This window comes from Triturus cristatus, chromosome 3_2, assembly GCF_964204655.1.
Source record: "Triturus cristatus chromosome 3_2, aTriCri1.1, whole genome shotgun sequence".
NCBI lineage: Eukaryota > Metazoa > Chordata > Amphibia > Caudata > Salamandridae > Triturus > Triturus cristatus.
The window spans coordinates 199,786,961-199,808,471 of NC_140584.1; the positions used below are offsets into that span (position 1 = coordinate 199,786,961).

General features: G+C 44.8%; 1 protein-coding gene across 1 annotated transcript in view; it reads left to right on the forward strand.

Moving 5' to 3' along the window:
* The first annotated feature begins 5,661 nt into the window (after positions 1–5,661).
* LMLN (leishmanolysin like peptidase) overlaps positions 5,662–21,511 on the forward strand; it is a 431,292-nt gene continuing 415,442 nt past the window's right edge. Inside the window, exon 1 of the mRNA XM_085647501.1 lies at positions 5,662–5,834. Coding sequence (XP_085503627.1) covers positions 5,700–5,834 — 135 coding nt within the window. The 5' untranslated portion in view covers positions 5,662–5,699. The remainder of the gene's footprint in view (positions 5,835–21,511) is intronic.

Here is a 21,511-nt window from a genome sequence, read left to right on the forward strand (position 1 = left end):
GTTCCCTGTCAGATCCGCCATCAATGGGCTGGATATTCAATTCCTAAGTATGAAAAGCCACCGACTTTATATGGCTAAGGTACTCCATTTTTACAGTTCAGGCAAGTAGGCCCGATTCTTTCCTCAAAGCCTTTCCCTGCTCTCTGTCTCTGACAGTTTCAGCTTGAGCTCGCATCTGTATCCATGAACTTTGTCCTACTCCCTGTGCAGCTAACGGTGCCTGCCTCGGCCAGTTTTCGCCTGCCTGCCAAGAAGCTGTATTTCACCTTCGAATTATCTAGTTTGCTCTTCAGCCGATGCATTCCTGTCTAGTGATTTAGGTAAACATTTCCTTTAGCTCACAGGCAAAGGACTCAGCCTTTCCGTCCTCCTGCAAGTGATTCATAGCCCTGTTGCCATGGAAAGTTTTCTGCCCCTCGCTTCTCATATAGACACTTAGACGCTTGTACACGCACATACAGTTAGTATAGAATAGATTCTGTCCGAGAGTCCTTCCTTGTGGATAACATAGTTCTCTAAACATAGGATGTTAGATATGATTTGGGATTAGGTTGACATGACCCCCTAGACTTCTCGTCTCCACATGTAGAGCTAAATGTCAAGTCCCCTTCACCCCCTAGTTGCACGTCAATCACACGTCATGCTGCTGCGCACGCATCCATGTTAAGTATTATCGTATAGATCCACCTATGTAAGATAATGAGAGCCAATCATGTTTCTTTTTGCTCCTTATTACGCCTAGTTTCAATTACGTATCACTATGTTAATTTATCTTATCAATTGTTACGCCTTTTTGCACTTGTTTCATTGTAAATGTATGACCTATAAAAGTTACTTCTTGTCAATAAAGTATTGTACTTCACTTCCTGAACCCTCGTGGTGACGGAACCTGAAGGCCGCGACTCGAGTCGGCCATTTTGGATGGAATAAAGCCCATTTAGAAAACCTCTTATACCACGGATTCTGCCTCTTGTTATTCTGAGCTATTTTACTTTATTTTAAAGATTCCGTATGAAATTCAGTTTCGGTAAAAAGAATATTTACCACAGTGTGATTCTAGACAAGCAACACCATCACTAGGAGTTTACCAAAACTCATTCACTACTATGGAAGGGGTAAGGGGACTGCACACAATCTACATATTTAAGTACTGAACTTTAGTGTCAAAGCCTGACTCATTTTATCAATGCACAAGCAAAGACTGGCTTTTACTGCTACTAAAACTTGACAACATGACAGGTTTTAAAACAGTTGTCTGTCAGCAAATACATAATTTTACCAAATGCTTCTGTCACAATGCTTACCCAAATACACACAGACTCACAGTGTGATTGTAGACAGACAACTATCCCTTGTACAAAACACATTTACTAGTCTACAAGATCTAAGGTGACTGCACACATTGCAGAAAATCTACTACTACAGATTAGTACCAAAATGTTTCTCTCAAAATGAACACAGACTCACTGTGTGATCCTAGACAAACAACACTATCCCTTGCACTATACCAAAACACATTTCTTAATCTACAAATACTACATGGCTCATTTTGCAAATTCATAAACAATGACTGATTTCTAATTGTACCAAAATATAAAAACAGCACAGTTATCTGTCTGCAAACACATGAAAAACACAAATGCTTATCACAGAATTATTTCTACATGCACACACACTGTCAATAAGATTGTAGACAAAAAAAAGTACTCCCTGCACTTTAGCAGGAGAAATACATTATTCTGATTAAAATCAAAATAGACCACATACATCCCCTCACAATTAAATAACTCACCTTTCAAGTTGTTTTGTAGATTAATAAGTATATCAATCACACACCAGATTTTCTTATACAGAATCTCTGCACTGTGCACCTGTCAGCAAAACCAAAGAATGGCAAAGTTTCCTCTCATTTTCCACACATATACATGTAAACATCAAATCACATTCCTTCCCACATAAATTCAAAAGCTAACACACATTTCTATTGGTTAAACAATTCAACCCTTTCCAAATAACATAAATTTGAACCCTACCCCCAATCTGCCTTCTGCCTGTTACCATAGAAACAGGTCATGGAACACTGAACTGAGCACACATGTCAGAAGTTCAGCACACAATGTTGCTAATCAAAACAGCAAGTGTGCTTGACTTTTCAACATATCAGCTTATCATATATAATGTTCCTTTCGATCACTTTTTGTTAACCAATAAGAATCAGGCGTTTAAAAAACAGAAACATGCACCCTACCTTTCAGTGTAGAAGGTTGTCAAACAACCAATGATTTCTTGTCTTTTTTCAAAACTGCATCTTAGCCACCATTTTAGAAAAATCTTACTTTTCAAACTGCCATTTTATTTACAGAGACCATCTGAGTGCATCCAGACCTCCCTTCAAGATGCTTAGAGTGTGGATTGTGGGACACAGCCATATTTGCTGGAGCCAAAGGTATGCAGAAAACAAAGGCATTCACAAAGACCTAGGTTTGCCAAATGTAGACATTAAATGGATTGGACAGAGAGGGTTAAAGTGGCACCAATTGATGCCATTGGTAAAATCCTTTGTGCATATCCAACACCCTGACCTCATAATAGTGCACTGTGGTGGCAACGACCTAGGCACTTTGACTGGTGTAGGTCTGGAAATGCTTATGAAGGACACCTTTGCAGAATTGATATCACTTTTTCCCAAAACTGCCTTTGTGTATTCTAACATATGCCAAAGGCAGAAAAGGAACTGGTCCAATCATTTTTGTCCACAAATTGAGAAAGCTAGGAAACGTGAATAAATCTGTTTCTGCTTTTCTCCGAGACTATAGAATGGGGTCCATTTACAATAACAACCTGCGCTTTCATATGCAAGAGATGTATAGGAGAGATGGAGTACTCTTTACTGATGAAGGAAATAGAGTCTTCCTCAACAACTTTTGACTCTGTATAGGTACTTACTTATAAGTACCAAAAACTCTCAATGAACACAACGGCTCTTTTTAGAGCCACTCAATAACAAAACACTTAAGCTTGATGTTTATCTCCCAAAAATTTCTGTTTTTCTTCCTTGGATCCGCACACCCAACACGTTAGGAACAGCGCACCCAACGCGAGAGAAACCGTGCACCGTTAGGATGTGTGACTCCTAATTTTACCGTAAAAAAAAATAGCCCCTATCACTAATTTTTATTATCCCCGGGGACCCCATCCCCCGGGGCTTATAAAAAACATTGGAGACCGTGGTGGGAGCCCCAACGACCCCAGCCAACTCCCCGTGTCCTTCGGGAGCCGGCATTGCTTCTCCACATGGGGAGCTGCTGACATGCAGCTCCCCGTGTAGAAAAGCAATATCGTTTGGATTTTGAAAGAGAGAGCAGGTTTCCCTGCTCTCTCTTTCTAAATCCTAACAAAGTTTGCTATGGGAGGGCGGGAGACTCCCGCCCTCTCATAGCAAACAACAGTGTCCTGGAGGTGGGCACCCCAGGACACTGTAGGAGCCGGCCCTGGGGGGTGGCGGTCCCCAGGGCCCTCGAGGGCTCCAGGAGGGGGGCCACGCAGCCCCCCTCCCCCTATTAAGGTCATCAACATTTTGCCCCCAGGATTAGGCCCACCTGGGGGCTAATTATTAACGAAGCGCGGAAGCCCGCGCTTCGGGTTTTTTTTTCTTTTTCGCCTGGATCCGCGCACCCTGAACGCATTTCGCCGTTTAAAAAAAGGGGGAGCCCCAGGGGGTCCTTCTGGGACCCCCTAAGCAACACTAGAGGGTCAGAGTATCTCTACATTGCCCCCTTTACATCTTTCACACACTTATTTCCCCTACTTAATCAGCCTCGCTTCTACCGAGGCACAAAATGGCTGCCAACAGTACCTGGTTTCGAATGTAGACAGACACTTGACAGCCAATTAGCATTAAGCGCATGATCGGGAGGGTGCGCCCTCGGTTTGCAGAGGGTGCGCTTAGGGTGCGGGGAGGGTGCGCGGATCCTCCGAGGCCATAGATATATCTATCTTTTTAACTCTATTTTTCTCAGGAACTACTGAACGGATCTACACCATTTATGCAAAAGGCACGAGTCTGAACTGAGGACTACCTCTTTGCCAAATTTGGTGTAATTCCGTTCAGCATTTCGGGCTGTAGCTGCGTCAACAGGTCCTATGGGAAATTGCATGGGGAAAACGCGTTTTGGGACCCCCCTTTTTTCTCAGCCCCCACTTGACGAATCACCATGAAACTTTCAGGATTGGAGCGGACCGGAGCTGGCCAAAAGTTTGGAAACTTTCGCGAAGATTCGTCAGCCGGCGCCAGACTTATTGGGAATAGAATGTTGCGGATTTCCTATGGAAAATAGGTCCTAACTATAACTACCTACTGGCGACCGCCAGTAGGTAATATATATATATTACAGCTCCAACTTGCCCACAATTGAACAGCACTCAAACTCAACGTCAGGTGGCAAACATTTATTCATGGGTATGAGCAGACTCCTGTCTGCCGTTCCGTTGAGAAAGCCATTTTCCGCGAGTTGTGCCTGACGCGTTTCGAAGGTTGTTACCTTCTTCTTCAGAGGCTTTACGCTGGAAGTGAATGCGTGCCTGCGGCCTCAGTTTCTCCCATATGCTGCTAATAACACCCCCAAATGGGCTGGTCCATCACCATTCTCAGCATTCTGGGAGGTGTAGTCCCGGCCAGTTTCTTCCTTTAATGGTGGCACTAATTTCTGTCACGACCTCAAGCCACCAGATGGGCCACAGCAGGCAGTGTCCGCTCTAAATCCCCTCGTTGAGTTTCACAAAGCAGCTCTGTATATACCATGCTGCGTGGCCCCCTTAGTTCACGGGGTGGTGCGCGTTCGGCGGCTGGGCAGCCGCCCAATATTACAGCTCCAACTTGCCCACAATTGAACAGCACTCAAACTCAACATCAGGTGGCAAACCTTTATTCATGGGTATGAGCAGACTCCCATCTGCCATTCCGTTGAGACAGACATTTTCCGCGAGTTGTGCCTGGTAGGTGCCCACTAGAAATCTTCGGTCCACAGGAACTAAACTAGTCGTAACTCCTGTGATCAAAAAGGCCAGCTGGGGCAGCAGAAGCTTCATCACATGCGCCTCCAAAGCTTGGAATGAGCTTCCACTCCACCTGAGAAACTCTCCAGAACTTCTCTCCTTCAGAAGGGGGCTAAAAACATGGCTCTTCACTAAGTAATTCTCTACCTTCACAGACTTCCAGCAGGCATGCACAGCGCCAGGACACCCAGGGTAAACGTGCGCTATATAAGCTCCATTAACATAACATAACAAGAGCTCCGCTATAAATCTCACTTTTCTTTGTCACGTGTTGGCAAATGTATCTAAATGATTTCAGTCGACCAAAACGCATGCATTTTTACATAAATGGTACAAAAATGCACACTGTAATGTCATACTCCACATCTTTGACAATTTCTAGAAGCTGTGCTCTTTAGAATTCAACTTCCGTAGTTCCGTTCAAGTGACATTGCGTCCTTTGCTGATTCACTTTCGCTTACTCCTAAAAATGTTAGCATTCTAGTCTTTTATATTATTGATGGTCTCTACCCACTCCCTGCACAGGATAGATTCAAGCTTTCCTTTCGACCAATTAGGTCGTGGTGACGTACCTTCCAGGGTCATCCCAGAGGCGAATGACGTTCTCTCCATGGAAACCGTCTCGGCGCCGCCGCAGAGCCGTCATGGCTGCCCGGCTTCTTGGCAGCCGCTTCTGGTCGTCTCCTGCTTGCTTCCTAGCCATGCTGGTAGCCCTGTTGTTCTTTCAGTGCCGCCAGGCTTATGGCAACTGCCGCCACCACGTGCCTAACCCCGGGGAGGTAGGTCATCGCTGGGGAAGTGGTCTGCAAGAGAAGTGTTAAGTAGATACTGTACAGCTTTTGTGGTTGTGGAGCACGATTGGGGAGACAGTGTGTGTAGAGAGAGGGCTTGTATGGAACGCACTCGTGCCGTCCTTTCTGTTGTCAACTGCGATGTCTGATGCCTCTAACTAACACATTTAGGGGGAGTGTTTTTGAACGCTTTAGGCGTGACTGTCGGGTATCATACACTAGAGTGTGTGGCACTTTGTCAGATTGTGTGTGGGTCCGTGGGAGGGTGTGCATTGGGTTAATTATTGGGGTAATATGTATAGGGATGAGATGATACTTGAAATCAGACTGGGAGGTCACTGTTGGGATAACGGTGTGGGCAGTGCTGTAAGTGATTACAAAAACTAATCTCTGGGATCCCATAAATTGATGGGCAGGGTGTGACTTTGAAAAAGGGGTGGAGTCACGAGGGCGGAGTCATGAAAATTAGAGGCTGTTGGTTGGTCTACATTTATGTTTTGTCAACAAGGATAAATTTGACAGTAATTCTGTTTTTGCTTACTTAATTGGTCGCTAAGAACCAGGATTCTAGAATATTTTGTGGAGTTTTTGTTCCTACTGCAAACATCTTTGTGTGCTCAGCAGTTTTCACGGGATAATAATAATAATAACGATAATTAATACTCTTGCTGGAGAGATCTGTGTTTAGTCTTGTCACAGTTTTGACTCGTAAAGTAGGATTAAGTGTTAACGGCCCTGCTGGAAAGCACATTGCGTACGCAAATCACGGATTTGTATATTTTGTACACTGGTAAGTGGATTATGGCTTTTGACACAGAGATCCTTTTGTTACTTGAAGTTCATTAGTTGCGATCCATTTGAGCTATGAACCGCCATCAAGGAGCTGCGTGCAAACTGTAAGGCATGGGTTTATAATATTACTGTTTTTTCCCTCTGAATTTGTCATTATTCCAAGGTTGCTAAAAAAAAAAGTTCCTTTTGGCATTGATAAACCTTATTAGAAAAGATAATCCAAACCGCTCTGTTACATTTGAAATGCTGTCTTTGTGTTTCTCCCAACCAAGCACTCTTAATATTTAATGCCTACCAGTACAGATTATATGTGTTGTAATTTCATTTATATAGCGCTTACTACCCCTGACGAGGTGTCAAAGCGCTTTTTCGGTTAAGTGTGACTCCCACACCTTGTAACCTTGAGTGACTTTTGTATTTCCTGTACATTCATTTATTTTACACACTTATAAGATTTATTGTCACTCTATAATGTGTGTGTGTGTGCTGTAGCATTCTCTGACACCCTACATTTGAAGGAGTTGCACTATAAAAGATTAAAAGATACAAAAAATGACTACGTGCTATTGAAACGTATTTGTTTAATTACTCATATAGACAAATACATCAGTCGTTCTTACAGTGCAAACATCACCTATATACAGGGGTGAAACAGTCAAAAACCTGACTCCAAATCATAGTTTCTGTTAACTACTTGTGAAGTCAGAACAAGCTGAGTGCCTTCTTTTCCTTCAATTCCATTGACTTCTAGGTGTTAGGCTCCAGATGACTCCTAGCCAGGGGGTGGGAGTGGGGGAGTGGTAGGGGGGACCTTAGAGATGGGTCTATGAGAGGTAACAATATTGGGAACACTTTGTTTGTTGAGAAAGCTAATGGATGATAGTGCCTGTTTGCGAGCGCAGTTTGGATGACACTCGGGGTTGGAGAAAAGGTTGAGGTCATCCTTTAAGGGGGAAGCTGTTTGGTTGTATGTATGGACACAATGTATGTATGGGATGTTCTTTTGGGAGGTGTTTATATCATGTTTTTTTACATAGTCAGGCCAACCACAGTCTGATCTGCATATTTTCTGTTTCATATTGTAAGAAATTGGACTATTAGCTGAGGAGATGAAAACCCACCTCAATTAATATATGGAGTCATTGTCGGGGTGAACCACCAAAGTCACCAAATAAACCTGTGCTTAACCCTTTGGTAGCTTGGCACAAGGCAGTCGGGCTTAATTTAGAGGCAATGTATAAAATATTTATACAGCACTTGCATAGTAAGGAAGGGAGAACACAAGAAAGATCGCAAAGCAATGTCCAAAAATAGAGGACATTTTAATACATGATATGACACCAAACAACAAAAATACAATAGATGGAACTGGAAGTATCTATCTGTTTTAAAAGTTTGAATTGAAATAGTCGCAAAAAGCACAAAGTGCCAACCGTGAGTATCTGATTGTGCTAGACTGGGTAAAAAGCTAAGGCTGGCGGTGATGGAGCGTGAGTCATATACAGGGACCAGGTTCGTTCCGGTGGGAAGTTTCCCTTCAGACTTAGAAACTTCTATGGCGAAAAAGTAGTAGTTGACGAGTCTGGCAGGGTAAGCTGCAAGTCGGATCTGAAGTGCGGCTCGGCAGCGACAGGTTGCTGAAGCGTGGGATCCCAGTGCAGTCATCGACTAAGGCGGGGCAGCTCAGAGAAGGTGAGGTCCAGAGTCTGTGCCCAGGAAGCCCTCAGCATCAGTCTGGTGAAGCCTTCTACTTTCAGACTTAACATTTTTTTCTGGATGCCAGATCTCCTACAGTGGGGCATGCCAGCAAGCTGAGTCCCAGAAGTGATTTAACCGTGACCCCTGTCTCCTTTGGTTCTGCAGGCATAAAGTTGGCAAATAGTTTTAAAGTCCCAGCTCTTACAGAATAGGGACATGAGGTGTACATTCTAACACCAGCCAGTGATCCATTACCTGGGGGCACCACTTGAGGGGGTTAGGACTCACTCTAACAGGGCCAGCAACAGGACCCACTGCAGATCCAGTTGAAACCTATCTGCTGGTCGGTTGCCGTGAGATAGGCCTCTGAAAGCTGGTTCTGTCCCAGTAGTTCAAACAGGTTAGTCAGCGGATGCTTGGAGTGTAAGAGCACTGCATCTCTTACACATTGCTTCTTCCCTGAGACCCCACCTCAACATATTCAGAAGGGTGTGGTTTAATCTATGAAGGTATCTAAAGTGAATGATTCATTGCTTACTATTGGGCTTGAGAGCACTAGTTTGTGAACAGTATTTCCTTTCCTCTTCAGATACTTGGACCTGAAGTTCTGCATTCCATTTATCTCTGCAGTTGGGCATGAGGATGGTGGCTTCCTCTAGCACTGAGTTCTAACAAAGTATTATTAAACATTTGGCTGATTCGAAGCAAGTATGAGCTCCAGTGTGTTAAAGCAAGAGTTCCAAAGAAATGAAGGAGTAGCCGATTTACTAGGCGATAATATAGAAAGACGTACAATGGCATATAGGTGTCTTTAGCAGTGATTGTTTTTAGTTCAGTGAAGCTGCCCTCACTGTACAGAATCACTCCATTTTGCAAGGTTAACATTTTCTTGCCAATCTCGGATAGGCATTGGTGGCCTTACAAAAGCAGGTCAGTAGATTGCAGAGAATCAGGCTTGCTTTGATTTTCAACTTATCCCATGCTATCACAGTGCGTATTGTCATATCTACATACGATAAGTGCAGAGGACATTGCTGACGAATGAATGCTGCCAGGGGAGTCAGAGCCATGTTACCTTTTTCTACTGTAAATTAGGGCTTCTATTGCTGGGGGGTTGCGAGGCATGGAACCAGTAACATGCATATTGTGCTTGCACAACACAGATACTGCAGTTGTAGATCTGGTGCCGAAAAGTCATGGAATGGGAGTGTTAATTTTTCCCTTTTACAAATTGGCTGTTTGCCAGCCTGTGCTAGTTTAATCATGAATGACCTCAGCGTCTGGGAGGAGATTTTCTAAGTTGTACTGGGATGTTAACAAAATAATATAACTATTATGGCAACACAACCATCTTTATCAGTGCAATAGGCCTTGGCATAGACAGTGGAAGCTTAATCCATCTTGTTATCTGATTTTCTGATTTAGAGATAGTAATCCATAGTTCTCTCTATTAATAGTGTCTATGTCTAGATTGATCCTTTTGGCCAGATATTTTGCAGAACCCTCTTATCATGCAAGGGGAAACACTGACACAAACTTTTTGATATTAGGAGTGAGAGGGAATATTATTGATTTACTCTAATTTATCATAATCCCTGATAGAAAAATATCAAATTTGTCTCCCTAAGTATCGGTCAGAGACTAGTGACCTCCTCACCTAAAGTAAACTTACAATTCTTCGTGATATTTGTCTGAGTGCAAACCCTGAGTGATGGTGTCTTAGTTTGGCTGCTTGGGGTTCAAGTACTACTACAATTATTTGGGGGATAGTGGGCACACCTGCCTAGTACCTATAGAGATTTTATTGGTGATTAGACTAGTCAATTAACTGTGACTTGGAAAAATCTTGCCCAGTCTATAAATGACTAGGGAAATCATGCATTCTTAGTATGGAAAAGCGATATTTCCATTCAAGGCAGTCAAAACTCTTTAGTAGTGTCAACGAAGATTGCAGTAACTTCTGTTTGTAGATGAGAGCAAACAGTGTTCGCAAATTATATGAAGTTGAGCACCCCGGAATAGACCCTGCCCGCTCTGATGGGACCAAGTCTTGGAGGATATGAATCAACCTATTCGCTATAATTTTAGAGAGTATTTTAGTATTGCAGCTTATGAGCTACAGTGGTCTATACGAGTTGTAGTTGTAATGTGATTTCCTTGTTTTGAATAGTGTAATTAGGAGTGCTTCCCTCATAGTGGGTGGGGGCAGAGACTTTGTGCAAGCCTATTCAAATATTGCCACCAAGTGTGGAGCCAGGATGTCAGCCAACTCTTCATAAAATTCAGATGGGAGCCCGTCTGAACATTGGACTTTACTGTAGGAAGGTGGAATCTGACTGCATGGTTACCCCCACTTTTTTCCTGATGTTTTGCTGGTTTTTGACTAGTCTGACTGGGATCCTGCTAATCAGGATCCCAGTTTTTCTGCTTTCTCCCTAAATTGGTTGTGCATGTACTTTAGGTACACTCCAGATGGGATTCTGGGGTGCCCTTATAAGTCTCTAGTATATGGTAAATGATGTACCCAGGGCATAGGTACCCCAGAGGCCTCCCTGGGGCTGCAGCATGTATTATGCCACCCCTCAGAGACCATTCAAACTGACACAGCAGGTCTGCTACTGCAGCCTGTGTAAGGTGGTGCATGCACCCCTTACTTAGATATAGGTTCCCTATATCTATTCTAAATCACTGCACATATAAACCTATCAGTGACCCCTCTGGCAGGCCTCATCAATCCTGAAGGCAGGGCGCAGGGTTTTATGTGAGAGGGTGCCCATGCACGAGCAGAGCCCCTCTCCAGCCTTCGGAACCTATTTTCCAGGGTTGTTTGTGATGCAGCCAACCATATATATTTAAGTGTATTATATCTTCGCGGTAAATGCTAACTTTAAAACTGTTGCCTAGAAACATGTCGTGTTTGGTGTCAAACACCTTGGAATCATACCTCCGCACCAGTAACTGGTGTGGAAGGTATGATTCCTCCCTTGTAGAACCACTACTGTGGGTCACCGCTCTACCCGGTATCAGCTTTCTTGACCTGGGCATCACAAAATGGATGCTGCCAGCCACAGACAAGAGTCTGCCCTCCTGCTGCTGAGCCAAGCTCGAGTGGGGGAAGGCTAGACAATAGGTTTCCTGTCACAGGGTGTGACCACCTCCCAGACAGGCTTTAGTGTATTGGGGCTGGGTGGGTGCACTCTGAGAGTGGCAGAAAGTCTGCACTGAGGGCACATTTGGTGTCCCTGTGCATAGTCCAGCTCAAACTGGTTGCAGGAGCCACTTGCTCCTGCTATGGCGCGAAACTGGACAAAGGACATGGGTGAAGCCACCCCTCTTTCCTGACCCTCCCATAGGTGGGTCCCCAGAGTTTGTCCCACCCCTTCCTTGGGTATAAAGTAGGAACCCTGACTACAGGACTTTAGATTTTACCTGGACTAAACTCTGCTACAGAAACCAAGTACAGCGACGATCTACACTACGCTGGATGACTGAAGAATCTCCCTTGGAGTAAAAGAGTTACTCCCCTGCAAGGCAGGCACCTTTAACGCATCTGACCGGTTTGCATCTCCCGAGCTCCTGAGAACTCCGAAGATTTCTGCAACACAGGAGGTGGGTTCCCGAGGTCTCTGAGGTCGATCTGCTCTCTCAGCAATTCTGAGACGAGTATCCCTTGTGGGGACCGTGCAACCCGAACCCATGTGCACCGTGTACTTTTGCAGTATTTCCCCCGAAGATTTCCATCCTACACTCCATGAGTGTTCCGTGGTCTGGTATTTCGTGGATCAGCTCGAGGTCCCTTCGTGATCCCTAGTCCGTTGGCCTGTAGGTCCCTGTTAAGTTAACTTTCACTTTCCTTGGGATTTCCTGGTTGCTCCGGACGTGCCCTGACTCTCCATAGCTTGGAGAGTCCCTAGGACCTTGCTGGTCCTCACCGAAGCTGATTTCCTCTGCCCACGTGTGTTGCAGTTGCCAAGGCTTGTTGGTGTTCGATCCGGACACTGACCCCCCAGCACTCGACATCCTTTGTGGGACAGCTCACCTCCGGACTTTGGTTGTCGCAGACATCTCCTGGTCCCCGTGGCTGCAGAGTCAAGCACTGGGCATTTGTCTATCGTGCCCCTGGTCACCGTTAGTGACCCAGACTCTGACCCCTCTGCTTTCAGTTCTTCTCACCTCGGATCCAGGCTTGGATTCCACCAGACACTTTTCATCTTCCTGGCAGCAGCACTTTTCCGCATCACGCCATTGAAAACGACGAAGGTTTCCGACATGACTTGACCCCTATGCACCCGGCTCCTCTGGGATAGGTAACACGGGTACCTCAGTACCCTCAAGGGTGCTGGCCTTAGAACCTTCTATGTTTGAAAGAGTTTGTTTAAAGTCCTCTCCGAAGTATCCTTAATCTTTAAAATTCCAACCGCGACTTTCCCATAGAGTTATACGGAGTTCGCGCCTGTGTTCACACACTGCACCCGTCCTCCGTGGGTCTCCTGTGTCACTACTTAGGGGGGTTTCTTGGGGTCCCAGCGATTCTACGTGCTCTAGGCACTGTATCTAGTTAAGTCATGGTTGTTATACCACTTTCTTAGTATACGGTTCGGTCTCCCCCTGGAGCCTGCTGTGTATTGTGCTATTTACTGTTGTTCTAGTGATTTAATATTGTGTGCTTAGTGCTCTAATCTCATAAAGAGGTTAGTAGAGAGTGTTTAGTAATAAATACATATATGTTATATGTCTCTTCTGTGGTTCTCCTTTCATTTGGTCATTCAGGAGGTTCTGATCTGGTAAAACAAGCTGCTTTACATTGCTTCGAGACTTAGCCTGAAGGCTGATATCCATAGCTCCCACTAGGATAGCTTTCAATAAAGGTTGTCTTTGACCTCATCATCAATAAGGATCGTTTGGACTGGTGCAAGGTGCCCACTTTAATTAGTGGACAGCATATACCAGGCCAACTTCTCACATTTATTATCTGGCAACCACAGTAAACCGTTGTTACAGATATTGCCTATGAGCCCCTCCTACCCATGCCATAAAACGTCTTATAAATATTAGTTAATTTCGGCCTCAGTGTGACAGTGTTTATTGGCTTATAATTCAGAGTGTAGTAGCCTGTGAAACAAGCAATGTTTTTGCTAGCTTCATAAAGAGGACCCTCTTGGTGTTATTAATGCAGACAATATCATTGGCCACCTGTGGCTGTTTCATCAAGGTAGCTAATGATTTGTCTTTGTATTCCCCTTCTCCATATTTTCATGCTGTGACATGTTTGCCAAGACAGTTGTCTTCTCATTCTGCAATTTCACCATACTTTGAAACCTTGGGCCTAATATTTGCTAGTATCGAAGTATCATTAGAGTTTGAGTTTTCAGCTCCTTAATTTTCTGTTTATAGTCTCCTGAATTGATCTCAAAAGTCTTTAGGCACTCCATTTTCTTTGACAATACATAGCCTATGAGTCATATGTTGAACACCTCTCATATAACATGGTGTCTACCGAACCTTTGTTGTTACAAAACATTTCTGTGATCTCATGCCTGTGCTTTTCCCAGATTACTCTAGCCATGAGTGCGTGTGATGGTGCCTCCGTTGTGGTTTGTTCCAGGAACTGTATTCTCAGCAATACCGGGGTGTGGTCAGAGAGAGTCTTGGCTAAATGCTGTACATCCACCGCACAGGAACATCCAACACCATGGAATCATTTAGCCATTCAGTTATCTAGTCTTGAACATGTGGTATTCACAGATGGAGTAAATACACCTTCGCAAAACACTTGTTGCATAACTTTAACGTCTCCCCCCCCCCACATGATTATCTTGGGTGTCACAATGAAGTATTTGGCTCCACTGGTTCCTAAAAAGAAACGAGGGGCTTGCCTGTGTTTGGGCCTTAACGTTTGACAATAGTAATATGTTTACCTCTAGGATACCCTGTACTAACATGACCTCGTAGATTAACTGACGATGTGTAAAAGTGGCGAAAGAGGATGCTTTTTCTTATAAGAGTCGCTACTCATCTACTACAGGAGGAGTATGAAGACATGTAACAATGCCCATCCCACTTCTTAGCAAACGCATTTTACGATGTGTTAGAAGTGTTTCTTGAAGGAGGGCAATGCAGAGTCTGTGTAATATACAATAACTTGACATACTCACAATATTAATAATCCAGGTTATACATTTAAAAGGGATTTCCTCCATGACAAAATATGAGTGATTTTAGGTATGCAATACTAGGTATAAAGCAAAATGTTGCAACCTCTTGACTGATGTGACTGGTACGCCAAACCAATGTTAAGCCTGGCTTAACTATGTGTAATCTCATAAGACTAGCCCAACACTCAACTCCTATCCCTCCCACCACCTACACTGGCAACCCCAACCCACCAGCGAATAATGTACTCATTCCCCACTCCAAGCTTTAAAACATCCCCGCCTTGTATACCAGAGGTCCAAAGGAGACTGTAGTACCTAAACAGAAACCAACATAATTTTAACAGTGCAGAGTGACATTCATGGCAGCCAGAACCCTCCACTGATGCCGGAGGTGACAAGAAGTAACTGCATCAAACAGGGTTGTGGAATTCCTATCTCCAGACGCCCAGGCCATATTGTTTGGAGTCCAGGCCAACCAGCTTTCACGTTTACTTTGTCAGATGAACAAGTAGGCCCAACTCCCTGAAGCACAGACCCTTTGGTTGTCAGTTTACATTACGGATCTGTGAAAGGATTCTCTGTCACCAAAGCAAGATTTTCTTTTATGTGTGTAAATGATTCAAAATTATTTATATGATTCATAAATGCAACACCTTTACTGTTAGGGTCTGCTCTGTAAGTAAATGCAGTGAGCTGTGTGCTCAGCTTGCGTTACTTACAGCGATTCTTGTACAAGAACATGTACATATGTTTATTAACTTTACCAGTTTGTCTACTAATAATGCTCCTTGATTATATGTAGTATATGCAGAAGTCTGAACACAAGATTAATGTTTTTTTTTTCTTGCTTTAAAAATAAAATGTATGCACAAAAAACTGCAACTTTACAGAAGTGGTCTACTAAACTGTTGCAAAACAGATATAATTTCTCCGCGGCTTCTTCTAGTAAAATGTTTTTGATGTATATCGATGTTTTTTTTTTTTAAATGAGGAACTACCATGAAATTATATTGGTGCACAATTTGTAATTCAAGACACGAAAGTGCACCCACAGATACGTATTTGCATTGCTGCAAATTTACGACTTTAAGTATTTAGCAAAATGTAGTTAAATATGCCTAAAACTTGCACCTAGCAGTTTTGTAAATTCTGTTGTCGCATGACCAAATATACATAGATTCAAATCCCTGAGGTCCACTCAACCTTTCATTTCAGAGATGTGGAATTATAAAAATATTCTACTTGGCAAAAGGTCAACATGAAACAAAAATCCACATGTCTGGAGTGAAAATTACTTTTCCCACCTGCTCTGTAAAATATATGTACCAGGACAGAAATGTTAACATTCTTAGATCTGTATTTCATTTCCATGGAACAGACAAAAAGTGTTCTGCCACCATGCTAAAATAAAATATATATTTTTTCCTGGGGAAAATGCCATTATCCTTACTCACTCAAAACTACTACAAACAATTATAGTTCTTTAGTTAACTTAAGGTACTGCAGTTTGGTTATCCGTAAAGCCGGTTGCAGCCCATTTGCATGGGCAGGTGCTTCTGCAAAATAGGTATACTGACAATGACTGTCGATAGGTAATGATAATTGGGTCTTTTAAGGCCTCTCACATGGTGACGTGGTAGTAAAATGTAAACACGCGTTGGCAAAGTCAATAGGTCTCGCCTGTGGGCAAGCTATTGAGTTTGCCAATTGGGCTGGTGTGGACATAAGTAATGGGAGGGCAGATGGGAGGAGTGAACGGGACAGTGAAAAAAGCGCTATGAAGCAGCCAGGTGTGGCCGAATTGTAAAGCTTTTTTTTTCATTTAGGCAGTTGGGGGGGGGGGGGGGTTGGGAAGGAGAATTAGCAACATGGATGGGTGCGGGCAGGGAAGAAGTAACACAAACGGTGGTGGTTGGGGAAAAAGCAACACAGGCAGAGGGAGGAGTATGAGCAACACATAGCGGTTGGGCGCGAAATAAGCAATACACAGGTGTTTCCTCTAATATAACCCCAACAACACAAGCTTGATTCCATGTTTATCAAGAAAAGTCCAGAAACACTGGAAGTTAGTACTTCTGACCTTTTTTTTGTTTTGAATTTGTTTGTATTGATTTCACATAACAGTGAGCCAGACATCGTATAGCGGTATATGGTCATAGAAGTACATGGCATAGTTCACATGTTTACAACCAATTTAGGATAACACATATTAATAGTGTCGGACAACCATGATGATCCCTGTATGACGTCACTCAGTGGTCTAATATCGTGAATATGCGTTTCAACGGCTATCAAATACGGTAAGTTTTCAGCATTTTCGTCTACACCAGGAGTCCAGCCAAACATGTCATGATTAGTCAAATCTATCAGGATCTAATACAGTTATAATATTCTAACAAAAAACTCTTACCCAACCCCCCCCCCCCCTCCCCTCTCCGCATGCTCGGTCATAAATATCTAACCGTAGTATTTGCACATTTTCTATATCTGCAGTTGTGTGTGTTGTAATTCCAAAGAGTAACGTAGCCAAACTATACAGTCCTGCTAACTTACACAGTATAGCCCACTAGGACTGTGAGGAGCCCATGTGTCCCACAGCTGTTGAGGAAACCCCCATGCGATATTCCGAGTCCGCCTCAGTAGGACAAAATGTCCATCGCAGTGTATTCCTCTATCATTGCATTCCAGCTCAACGAAATCGGTGTTTTTCGTAGGCCTCTATATTCCTCTCGTTTTAGTTCAGCCCCCTCCGCCTTGCCCCACCTCAACATTTCCGTGTGCCAGTCCTGTAGGGACGGGGCCCTAGTAGCTTTCCATCTTGTGGTAATTGCTCTCTTGGCCAGAAGGGAGCGCAAGGTTAGCAAAACAGGAGGCAGGGTTACCCTTCTTTTCACGGGGCCCTAGTTCCTGTATGCAGTATTCCAAAGTGTCATTCTGGCGTACCGGGGCTATATTTCATCAATATTTTGAATATCGTCGCCCAGTAGTGTCCCATTCTAGGGGAGTGCAAAAACAACAGTTGGACAGAATGCAGAACAATGTCATACATTCACCCCAGTACAGAGATCTGGGCCTAAATCCATCGTTATTTTGCTCACCATGCCATTCCAGTTTGAACGCAGCCATATGCAAATCAGTCTTGACCCTGTGCCTCATGGGAACAGACCAGCCCGAACTGCCAAGCAAGATCCTCCCTGGAGTGGAACCAAGCATCCTAGGACCGGTTTCGGGGTTTCACCCCTCTTCAGCCAGGATAGCTTGATTCCAGTGGCATGGAGAGCACGGGACTCAGGTCTGAGCATACCCGTCCCACTCGTGGTGACAAATGCAAATACAACAGTTGATGGACAGAATGCAGAACAATGTCATACATTCACCCCAGTACAGAGATCTGGACCTAAATCCATCGTTATTTTGCTCACCATGCCATTCCAGTTTAAACCCAGCCATATGCAAATCAGTCTTGACCCTGTGCCTCATGGGAACAGTCCAGCCCGAACTGCCAAGCAAGATCCTCCCTGGAGTGGAACCATGGTGGCATGGTGAGCAAAAGAATGATGGATTTAACCCAGATCTCTTGACTGGGGGTGAATGTTTTGATTTGTTCTGCATTCCGTCCATCAATAGTTCTTCTTGCATTTGTCACCCCGAGTGGGACGGGTATGCTCAGACGTGAGTCCTGTGCTCTCCATGTCACTGGAATCAAGCTATCCTGGCTGAAGAGGGATGAAAACCCGAAACCGGTCCTAGGATGCTTGTTTCCGGTCCAGGGAGGACCTGGCTTGGCAGTTCGGGCTGGACTGTTCCCATGAGGCACAGGGTCAAGACTGTTTTGCATATGGCCTGGTCTAAACTGGGGTGGCATGGTGAGCAAAAGAATGATCGATTTAACCCAAATCTCTTGACTGGGGGTGAATGTTTTGATTTGTTCTGCATTCCGTCCATCAATAGTTCTTCTTGCACCAGTATCATGTGTACCAACCGCGCATCGGGTGAGTGGCAGCGCGGGCAAGCATCGTCTGCCCCCAGAAACATAGCGCTCAAGTCTGTGTGGGGTTAAATAAGCTCTGTGTAACAGCATCAATTGAATACATTTAAATTTTGGATTCCGAGAGACCTTCTTGGGGTGCCCCAATATAATGTCCCATTCCTTGGCTGTAAATGCACGGCCTACGTCCCCCTTCCCACTTATCTCGTAGCGGCCATAAGGAGACCGCCTTCTCAGTTCGAATCCCGTGAGTTAGCCATTTAGTCAGTCGTGCCCCATTTCCCATTGGGTATTGCATGGTGAGTAATGAATTCATGGATGTTTCAGTGTCTTCGGGCAACCATGTAGTGCATATATATCTGGATGTATGGGCGTGTAAGAGAAACCGCGTTTCGGGGGCACCATGAACACGCACAAACATTTCATGTGTCCTTAATACACCGTCCGAGAAGAATTCTCCTACCAAGGTGATGCCCGCCCCAGTCCATGCTTGTAGTGCGTGATCAGTGGTCAGTCCCAAGCGTGTAGGGATACCCAGCAGTGGAATAGTGGAGGCATACCTTGTCTTCTGTCCAGTGTACCTCACTGCACTCCGCCAGTAAGCAATAGCTAATTTCAATAAGTGGGGTGTCAACGGCAATAGGGGGGCCTGTGGTAATAAGAGCCTGTGGATGACCCCCTTGTCCCTGTCCCGTGACGACATGTCCAACTCTTGCAAATTACGTCCTGCCAGCCAATGGCGACCAATCTTTTTCAGTGAAAACAGCCAGGCCTGGAATGCCTTACCTTTGAAGCTGCGCGTTATTCAAGACCTTAGGCTCTTTAAAAAACAACTGAAAACTTTTCTTTTCTCTGGGGCACTCTAATGTTCTCTCCTCAAGGTTCTGCATGCAGCATTCGCGCCAGGACACTTTTGAAGTATTAGTGCGCGTTATAAGTACTATATAACATAACATAACCTAACATAACAATATGCCAACCATTGCAACTGGCTGGCATAGCAATATGCACGCAAATCCGGCACTCCCATCCCCCCTTGTTTCGTAGTGAGTTGTAGTTTCGCTAGACTAATATGTCCTCGCCCTGTACCCCATATTAGGTCTGAGAGTTCAATATTTTAAAGATCCTCGTGGGGACAAGTATCGGCAAGTTGGTGAAATAGTAAAGGAGCCTTGGCAGCAGCACCATTTTTATGATGGCTACTCTACCCGCCACTGATGGGGGCAATGAGACGCAGAACTGAACTTGAGATTTGAGAGCGGCGATCACACGCACAAGGTTGCCATCCAGTAGGTCAGTGGCATTGCTCTAAATTTGTATTCCGAGGTATTTAAAGGTATCAGGTGCTATGTGGAAGGTCAAGGGGCCAAACGTGAAACGCCCGCTTCTTGCAGCGCTGTCAAAGAAATATGCGTATGACTTGGCAGCATTAATAGCCAGGCCAGAAAGACCTTGGAATGACTCGAAAATGGAGGGCATTGGGTGAGGATCCGCATGCATGTCTTTGATATAAAGAATGAGATCATCTGAGTATGCTGAGACCGTGTGGGATGTACGACCACGCGTTATTCCCTTACAGGCTGCGAAAGCACAGAGTCTGTGTAGAAGCGGCACCAGCGCCAGAATAAACAGCAACAGTGACAAGGGGCAGCCCTGCCTGGTTCCCCGCTCCACCACGTATTGCCCTGAGATATGCTGACCAGTGCGTGCCCGCGCGGTGGGGTTCGTGTATAGTAAGCGCACCCACGCTATATTTTCCTCAGGTATACCAAAACGTGCGAGGGCATAAAACATATAGTCCTAATGTAAGGAGTCAAATGCCTGCCTTAAATCAAGGGATATGCAACCTTCCCTAGTTCCCGTGTCTAATGTGCCCAGCATGACCTGGTGCAGGCGTCTAATGTTGATTGCAGTGTTCCTACCAGGTACAAACCCACATTGATCGGTGTGTATTAGTGTGGGGATAAACTGACCAAGGCGAGTGGCCAACAAATTACTTAGGATTTTATAGTCCGTATTAAGGAGCGACAATGGTCAAAATGAGCAGCACATCCCTCCCGGATTTCAATAAAGAGACCACCAACGCTTGCAATGTAGTAGCGGGGAGCCCACCCTCTTCTAACGATTCGCGGAATATGCATTGCAAACGAGGAGTTAGTAAATCGGTATATACCGTGTAAAATTCAACCGGCAGACCATCACCCCCTGGGGTTTTATTACACGGTAAGGCCTTAATCGCCTGCCGGATTTCCGCCCCTGTAATTGGTCGCATTAATTCATCGCGTTGTTGTTGCGTGAGTTGGGGGAAGCGTAAACCGCCGAAGAAGTGTTCAAATGCAGTGTCAGGGAGTCCAGGTAACGGACCGTAAAGGTGCTCATTGTAGTCCCTAAACGCGGTATTGATGTCCAATTGTGTGGACACCACTGCATCCATACTGTTCTGAATTTCTAATATGGGTGTGGGCAAGGGAGCCTTCCGAACCAACCGCGCCAGCAGCGGCCCTGATCTATCAGTTTGTGTGTGCAGCTTCTGTGTACACAGCCGGTCATCAACAACCCGCAGTTCCTCAAGTAGTTCTACGTATTGAATGTTAGCCTCCCGCAATTGTGTTAATTGTTCATTTGTCCCTGTAGCCTCCCCCTCTAGTGAGGCTAAGCTACCCTCTAGTTTCGTGAGCCGCTCTATGAGAACAAGTCGAACCCCTGTCTTGGTGCTAATTGCCACTCCCCTGATGACCGTTTTAAAGGCATCCCATTCCATCTGGCGAGAGCTAGCAGACCCTGCATTCTTCGAAAAATAGTGAGCAATCGCCTCTGAAAGGGCATTGCGGAAGACCTGATCCTCCAGTAACGCAGGTTGTAGTTTCCGAGTCGGTATAGGAGTTAAAACCTTGCCCCACTGTAAAGTTAATTCCACTGGGTTATGATCTGATCGGGTTTTACCCATATGGAGCACCGAAGTAATGGACCCCATCAGGGCGCCGGAACATACGAACCGATCTATCCGAGAGTGTAGTCTGTGTGGTGGCGAG